The sequence below is a fragment of the Camelus ferus genome, chromosome 21 (genome assembly GCF_009834535.1).
Source record: "Camelus ferus isolate YT-003-E chromosome 21, BCGSAC_Cfer_1.0, whole genome shotgun sequence".
In the NCBI taxonomy this organism is placed as follows: Eukaryota; Metazoa; Chordata; class Mammalia; order Artiodactyla; family Camelidae; genus Camelus; species Camelus ferus.
In genome coordinates, this window is record NC_045716.1 from 134,589 (window position 1) to 143,869 (window position 9,281).

The 9,281-nt window shown below is 34.7% G+C and overlaps 1 protein-coding gene across 1 annotated transcript in view; it reads right to left on the reverse strand.

The window, feature by feature from the left end:
* Positions 1–9,281, reverse strand: part of LOC106731208 (ankyrin repeat domain-containing protein 26-like) — a 59,557-nt gene that overhangs the window by 19,697 nt on the left and 30,579 nt on the right. The window contains exons 19-23 of the mRNA XM_032464748.1: positions 6,891–7,045; positions 4,180–4,213; positions 3,760–3,901; positions 1,419–1,629; positions 27–207 (exon numbers count right to left, since the gene is read on the reverse strand). Coding sequence (XP_032320639.1) covers positions 27–207; positions 1,419–1,629; positions 3,760–3,901; positions 4,180–4,213; positions 6,891–7,045 — 723 coding nt within the window. The remainder of the gene's footprint in view (positions 1–26; positions 208–1,418; positions 1,630–3,759; positions 3,902–4,179; positions 4,214–6,890; positions 7,046–9,281) is intronic.

A 9,281-nucleotide genomic window follows, 5' to 3' on the forward strand; every position in this document is an offset into this window, starting at 1 on the left:
GAAATTTTCACCTAAGACTAATTTACCTGATTCAGTTTATTCCTTATGCTCTTCAGTTTGCATTCTAGTGCTCGGGCAGTGATTTCAAGTTGTTGCTTCAGGTAAACTTGCTCATTGTATTGTTTCTCTTTTCTTTTTAAATCATCCTTAGTGTTCTCATATAATATATAAGCACTTTTCTTCTTTGTTTCTTGTTTTAACGTGAATCTGCAGTGAAATATGCTTACCTTAAAATTTATTTTGTTAGAAAATAAAAAGTTCATTTTATGATCTGGTTCTTCACATGATGATTTACTACCCTAATGGAATTTCTATGTTCTCAATTTTTTTTTTCATTTCTAAGTCTCACATTTTAAATTCCTCACTTCAATCTCTTCATAAAGATATATGAGTATATATATATTTGAAGTATATATATATTTGAAAAGTAGCAATGAAAAGACATAATGCTACTGAGTTTCAGTAAAGAGTAACTCTGGTAAATAGTGTAGGAAAGAAATTTTGCAATTATTCAGTAAGGTTTGAGTTGAAAATTACCCCTTGTCCCCCACATAGTCAAACATTACTCCTTCATTAGGACAGAGAATTTAGTTACTAATTAAAAGAGAAGTTGCTATTTAGAAACAAGTTTGTAAGTTCATGAGAGATAAAATTTCAACTTCATGAAGTATTACAGGGACTCCTAAATGATCTCCAGGGGAAGGTAACATCCACAGACGTCTTTTCCAGAACACAGATCCGCTAATTAGCATAATCCAAGGTGAGGCTGGGGAGTCTACTCCCTGATGCCCTACACTTTATGTTTCTTCTTTTGCAACACTTTGAACTTACCTTGTTGAGTATTATTTATGTAGTAAATCATTTTTAAATCCCTTTTGGTACAAGGCAGGATCCATATTAAGTAACTAAGAAATAAAGAGTAATCCGTGCTTTCAGCATAGACCTTTGAACTAATCTTATCTCTGTATGAGAGAGATGCTGAATAAACTAACCAGTAATCACTTTCCATTTTACTTTTTAGTCCAACCATTCATACGTTAAGAATCAAAATGCATAAAAATTTTTTAAAGTTTCTGCCTTGAGAAAAATGGTCATTTCATAATTCTGCAAGTGGGAATGTAAAGTAATATAAACTTTCTGGAGGACAGTTGAGATAAGGATCAAAGATTTTTTTTTTAAAGAAATACAGAATGAGGATATATATATATATATATATATATATATATATATATATATATATATATATATATATCTCGCTGTGTTATTTCCAAGAGTCTCATATTCCACAAAATTAATGAAATTTTCTCCCTTGTAAAATCCCAAAAGGTCAGTTAGCAATGATAAAGACTTCTCCTACATATCTACAGTGTTAAAGATAAGGAGTTCCAATATTTCTTTAAAACCAAGAAATTCAGTACCTCATGCTGCAGAGCTGTCGTTCCCACTCCACATTTTGAAGTTTTAACTGTGATTTTGCTTCTCTTGTTTTCAACAGCTCTGTTTGTAGCCAGTTCACCTTATTTTCCATTTCTTTAATTTTTCCTCTAAGTAGTTCACAGTGAGATTCTTTCAGTTCTATTGATCTGAATGAATGAGCTGGATCCTGAATTTTCAATAACCTACCAGAATCTGCATTAGGAAGAAAACAAAAATAGAAACAAAATACATGAATAATTTTTGTGTATAAAGGACTGTGCATTTTCACATTCATTCATCCATACATTGAAAAAATGGATATTGAGCATCTATAACGTGGAAGACATTCTTCTAAGCTCTGCAGATATTAAAAGAATGACAAAGTAATATTATGAACATTATGCAAATAAACTTGACAATTCAGATGAAGTGGGTAAAATTCCTTGAAAGAGAGAAATTACAAAAGCTCAATTAAGAAAGAACAAATAAGCTAAAAGGCCCTGTATCTTAAACACCGAAACAAAAGTCCTATTTAAAGACCTTATGACAAAGACAATTCCAGTCCCAATGGTTACACTGGTGAATTCCACCAAATATTTTAAGAAAGTTTAATACCAATTCTACACAGATTTTCCTAAAAAAAAAGGAAGAGGAAGAAATATGTCCTCATTCTGTAAAACTAACATTACCCTGAATCCAAAACCAGACAAAGATATTACCAGAAAGAAAACTAATGTCATGAAAATGGAGGTAAAAATTCTAAACAAAACATTAGCAAGTTAAATCCAACAATACAGGATAATTCATCACGACCAAGTGGGGTGTATCCCAAGAATGCAGGGCTGTTTTAACACATAAAAATCAATGTTATTCATCATATTAACAAACTAAAAAAGAAACCATATGATCATGTCAGTGGATAAAAAGAGGCACTTGCCAAACCTCAACATCTATTCTGATAAAAACTTTCAGCAAACTAGGAACCAAGGGAACATCTTCACTATGACGAAGATCTGTGCTACAGCTGGCACCATACGCAATGGTGAAAAACGGAACGCTTTTCCCAGAAGGTGAGGAACCGGACAGGAATGGCTTCTCTTACTCCTTCTATTCAGCACTGTACTGGAGCCAGTGCATCAGGCAAAATGAAGAAGCAAAAGACATCTAGATGGGAAATGAAGAGGTAAAACTGTCCGCTAATCAGCGGGGAATATGATTACATGGTGCGAGTCAGCTAATTCCAACCTGTGGGCTGGGTTGCTTGCTTTGGTAAATAAAGTTTTACTGAAATACAGCCACACCATTAACTTGTGTACTCTCTTTGGCTATTCTTGTTGCAACAGTGACAGAGCTGATTAGCTGTGATAGAGAATGTATTTATTGGCTGCAAGTCTTAAATGTGAACTATCTTTAGTAAGACAGTAGTTTAAAGAAGAAAAAGCTTGACCACCTTTGGTTTCATAGATCCTTAAGAACGCTACCAGAACTAATCAATGAGTTCAGTCAGGTTGGAAGGCACAAAGTCAGCATACAGAAATCAGCTGTATTCCTATCAGAAACTAAAATTTAAAACAATTATTTTAAAACAAACAAATAAATATACACTACTTACGACACTGAAAAATAAGAAATACAGGTAAACATAAAAGATGGAAAGACCCAGACACTAAAAACTCTTAAAATATTACTGAGAAAATCAAGGAAGACCTATATAAATGGAGAAATAAACTTGGTTCAGGGTTAAAAATTCCATATTGTTAAGAAGTCAATTCTCCCCAAATTCATCTACAGATTCAACATAATCTACATCTAATTTCCAGGACACTAGCAGACTTTTTTTTTTTTTTTTTACATTGACAAGATGATTCTAAAATTCATGTGGGAAGAAGGGTAACAAAAGGAAACAAGATGAAGCCAGAGGACTGTGGCCTTTAACCATGGAGCTACGAGAAGCAGGAGCTGGATCTTAGGCAAGGAGGTAACAAAGACCTGAATTTTAAAAACTACCTAGTAATCATGATTGCGGTGTAGACCAAGGTTCCAGGAGGTGGAACGGTGGAGAAGAAAGTACTGAGGTGATTTCAGCGTTCTAGGAGGGAAGCAGTGATAACCTGACCTTGGGTGAAGGCGTAGGAGCAGCAGAGCCAACAGAAAGCACAGGGAGTGGGAACGGTCACAGCCCCTGGCTGGCAGCGCACAACATGTCTGATCCTGCTTTAACACAGAGCAGGTTTCTGAGATGCAGCGAACTGTAACGTATCCGTGCTCCCTGGGGCAGTACTAGGTGTGCACACGTTACCACGAGATACTTAAAAAGGCTGTGTAGTCATACGGGGGTCCTACCTTTACTCTCCAGGCCAAGTTGTTCGATTAGCCTCAGGGCATTCTTACAGTTAGGGTAAAGCGACTTGCAATCCTCGGAAGCTGTTTCCTGTGACAGAGTTAAGTCATCGAGGCCATCCACAGAATTAATCTGCTCTTTGACCTACAGATAAATAATGTTATTTCACAGTGTATCCAACATAGTTAGAAAATATGCTCAGTGTACAGAGGTGATAAATATCCATCTTTTTATGAGAGCAAAAACACAGACACTTCTCGAAAGAACTGATGTTTGTCAAAAGGCTAACTTTATCAATAGTGTTTCTCAATTATTTTTAAGTAAATGTCTCTACAACAAAGGAGGATTTTCTGTTTTTCCAGTCTATCTTTTATAAATTTTTTTTTACTACAGGAAAATATTTTTATAATATCATACTATACCTTGTCCTTTTTAGTAGACGTTTTCTTTGAAGACCTGAAAAAAGAAAAAAAGCAATTCATTTAAGCCAAATACTAAATACTGAAAACACAAGAAATATGTAAATCTATTATTTTTTATATAAAATCATTGCATTGATAATTAATTTTCAATAAAAGGGATTAAACAAAAAATGGAAACAGCAACATTAAAGGACAAAGAAAGTATATCAATTATATTATTAACAAAGTATTAAATTTAGATCAAGCAGACAAGCAAAGGAAAAGGAAGAACACAACATTACTTGTATTATTTGATAGGAAAAAACATACCAGGATTTTCTTGTTGTTGTCTTTTTCAATAAAAACTGGCATTTATGGCAATAAAACCTATTTGGAAAGTATTACTTAAGTCCTTATATGAAAGAAACCCTTTTCTAATAATCATGATATTAGCTTTTTTGAGGACTTAGTGTGCAACTTCTGTGCATTATTATCAGCACTTTACATGTCTTAAAGACATATTAATCCTCACAACAATCCTGGGAGGTAGGTAATATATTAGGTACTTTACCCAGGAAGAAAATGAGGCACAGAAAGGCTAAGTCACTTGTCAAATCCCCTATGTCTGCCTAGAATTCCAACCCAGGCAATCTGGCTTCAATAATTGCATTTCACAATATGCTAAGAAAGTAATATTTTTTAAAAGTATTTTTAACTAATGTAGTAAATGAATCTCTTATTATTCTATGTCTAGGTATAATTATAAATAATTTCTGGGGCATATGTCCAGAAGGAACCCTACTTCAAAATGACACTGGCACCCCAATGTTCATAGCAGCACTATTTACAATAGCCAAGACATGGAAACAGCCTAAATGTCCATCAACAGATGACTGGATAAAGAAGATGTGGTATATTTATACAATGGAATACTATTCAGCCATAAAAACCAACAACATAATGCCATTTGCAGCAACATGGATGCTCCTGGAGAATGTCATTCTAAGTGAAGTAAGCCAGAAAGAGAAAGAAAAAAACCATATGAGATCACTCATATGTGGAATCTAAAAACAATACCAAAACAAAATATAAATACAAAACAGAAACAGACTTACAGACATAGAATACAAACTTGTGGTTGCCAAGGGGGCAGAGGGTAGGAAGGGACAGACTGGGATTTCAAAATGTAAAATAGGTAAACAAGATTATACTGTATAGCACAGGGAAATATATATAAGATCTTATGGTAGCTCAGCAAAAAGAAAAAAAATGTGACAATGAGTATATGTATGTTCATGTATTACTGAAAAATTGTGCTCTACACTGGAATTTGACACAACATTGCAAAACAACTATGTTTCAATAAAAAGAAGTTAAAATAATAATAATTTCTGAATCTTAACACCTATTTTTTTTTTTAAAATAAAAAGACTTTAGACCTAGGCAATACTGGAAATCTACTTTTAATAAAGGTTTGCTTTTGCTAAAGACATTAATCAGCGGGCATTCATTATCCATTCAGCTGTTCATGCACTTGACATGTCCTTATGGAGCATGATGGCTTTTTTAATTTAGAACTTAGTAATCCAAAAGTAATCATCTGTGATAGATTGTTAATAGTTTTATTATTCTATAGTATATAAACAAAATCTTCTCCTCCTTCCTAGGATCTAAACAATATTAAGTTAATATAATCTGGTATTTTACAATAGCATACAAAACCATAGCCACTCATGATGATACTGTCAAGGACACTATAAAATCTAGACTCATCAAGGAATGATTAAACCCTATTCAGTATGGCCTAAGTGTTTGTATAGTTATTATGAGTATAAATTTTTAAAATCTATGGACAATGGTGTAACTTTAAAGTCATTATATGCATATTCAATTGTGTAAGGATATTACGCTTCAAAAATAATGAATAAGCCCTTACAACAAAACCATACATGAATAGAAGTTTACTACAATATTTTAGATAACACAGTACAATCAATACACTTCTAATATCAGAAACGCAAACAAGATGAAATTGAAAAACACGTCTTCTATGGAATCACATCCAGCAGCATACAGACGTGCTCTACAAACTACCATCTCATCATTAAAAAAAGAAAGGGAACCCCCACGAGCTCCACGTTCCCCTTCAGTTATCACCCAGCCCTCTCCTGCCTTTCCAGGGAATGTCCTCTGGGGGGCTGTTCACACTGATTCACTGCAGCCCGGCTCCCATGGGGACGCATTATTGAAACTACTTGTGGTCAAAGGCACTTGTCCTTATCTTAACCTTTTGCCAGTGTTCCTCTGATACAGCTGAGAATTCTCTTGCCTTGGTCTTTGCACTATATGTTGCTGTTCTATTTCCAGAGAAGGTAATCGCTACTAGTATGCCCTCACCTAGAAATAAAGAATTTGCACATTTTACCTGCCACAAACCTTGATCTCCTTCACTTAAACTGCTGTTGTCATTCATGTGTTGGAGACCACCAGCCAGCGAGGCAGTCTTCGCAAATACATGTGAAGTCACAGATGCTTTTAATGTCCGTTTTCCACTTTCATTCTTCTTTACTTCTGTCATACACAAGCCATGACAGCTACTTTAAAACAATCCATAAAAAGCCAACTTTTAAAAAATAATTGTACTGATAAATTAAAAATTTTTTTTGTAAAATTCCAAGTCTATATCTAGGAAAATAGTAATTACCTACTGCTGAATACTGATCTAGGCTTACCTATCAGAACCACCTTTCTGTAGAGCAGGAAACTGCTGGTCATCAGTTTTTCCCCTCTTCCTCTGCTGAGTTAATCCTTTATGATAGCTGCCATCACACATGGTTTCTGATCCTTTCAGTTCACTGCTTTTGTTCCTGTTCTCTTCTACTTCAACCTTCAGTAAAGTTTGATACAAAGGGTAATTATTACTTTATTCATTATAAACACTTTGTTTTCATTCATTTATCGTTTGACTCAGAGTTTGCCCTGATTTCAATTGATTAAAATATTTTTGTGCTTACTTTAATTTTTATCATTTCAAGTCATTGAAATGCTTCTAAATTCTGCTTCTTTCTGTTTGAGGAAAGAAACAGAATTTCCAACATTTCAAAAAGGACTTTCTAAATGTTGTGGCCTTACATCCACTCTTTCCCATGTGAATGGTAGAGACAGAGAAATAGAAAGACAAAGGCATAAAATTTGGCCTCTTCTGTCTTTACCACCTAGATTTTGTATTAAACAGCCAGATTTAGAAGATGTCACACCTTGGTGCTTCAGTGACAGAAAGGAAACATCCTTCTTTCTGTGCTACTGCTATCCTTTCCCCACTACTTTTATAATTCTTGTTTCATTTGGATCCTGGGGTATCAAAAAAGTGGTGTTTAATAAAATACATAAACCCAAGTTTACCAAAAGGAGCAGAGTGAAACTGATGAATTGCCAGTAAGTGTGGAATTCTGCAAAAGGAATAATGCTTCCCAATTTCACATTCAATACCATGACCATTTTATAGCTCGATGGCATAGGAGTAATGAATGATCTACTTTAGCTCCACTGTTTACTGATAACGGGAACACAACCCAAGAAAGGTTAAGTGATTTGTCCAAAGTCCCTAAAGCAGTATTGCCCAGCATTTTACGGTGTCAGAAAAGATGATACAATTCTGTAACACTGAATCTAATAAACTACCAAATAAATTCATCAAATTGATCAGATAGTTAAAAGTGTGACTTTGCAAAGTGGGGCAGGGCTCATCTCGTTTTTCTATTAAAGGAGAACACCTTCAGATTTCTATCTTTAACACTCTTTGCACCTCACACAAAAGAACAAACACACACATTTTACTAGAAGTAAAAAAAAAAAAAATCATTCAGTGCATCTCAAAACTCAAGTTTTCTCCTTTGGAGATAAATACTGAATTTTTTTTGCTGAGAGTTCATACTACCTATATGATAAAGTCATACATGTCAAACTTACTACATTTTATTAAATAATATAATGTAGGTGTCTGCCTCAACAGAAACACCCAAAAGTGGTGATTCAAGAATATGTGGGAACACATGTATTGTTCTTAAGAATATCTCAAAGTGGCCATGATGGAATTCTAAGTGTCCAGTGATCAGTAAGACAGATAAGCCTGCACTCACTAACAAATAATACACGGATCAGTTTAGTGAAAGCGTGTGCTTATATCCCTTCTCTCAGTCACTGCTTCCTTCCCATGCTATGGAAGTGCAACTTACATTTAAGCCAAATATTAAAACAAAAAAACAAAAAAACAAAACCCTTGAGCTTATTATATTTCCTAAGCCATTTCACTTGCGTTTACTTCCAGCTCAGAAGGTCAACGTGGCACACAGCTGAATTACTTTCCCCTTCATACGAAAGACTGGCACAGAACTTAGGTTGGTAAGGAACAAAAACCAGGAAAATACTTCCCTGAGTTCTGTTATTTAGATGGCAGAAATAGTCTGTTTCTACACAATTACATATTTAGATGACCCGTTTTATACTAGGCTATTTTCATAAGTGGAAATCAGATCAAATATGGACAGAAGGGAAGATATTGATAATAAGAGTAGCAGCAAAGGAAACCTCTACCTCTTTCTGAAGCTGAATTTTCTTTTCCAAAGCAAAGGAATTCCTTTGTAACATGCCTACCTCATTCTTAAACCATTGCATACATTTGTGTAACTCTTTAGATATACTTTGGATGTTCTGTTACCATTGATGGAGAAGAACTCACATTTCCTAATTCAGGGTCCGTGTTTTTAGAGTTCAGCACTGCAGTTATCTGCAAGCGATGGCTTCTGGAGGTGTTCTGTATTGGTTTGGTTTTCTTACAAGTAATTGAAACAGCAGACATATCATGTGCTTTTTTTGAATCACGTGTTTCCTCCTCACTGGAGTGGGCAAGCCACAAACCAAAAAGGCTTTCTGGATCACTTACCTGAGGTCACGTCCAATGTCTGATTTCCAGTGAGTATTTTGGTTCCTTTTGGTTTTCTTTTGTTGTACAAATTCTTGTCTTCTTTCATCATCAATTTAAATGGAACTCGGTTCTTACTTCGTTTCTCTACATTACAAAAACTCTCCTCAGTTTTGCTAAAACGTTTTCAGTTCTGGTTTAT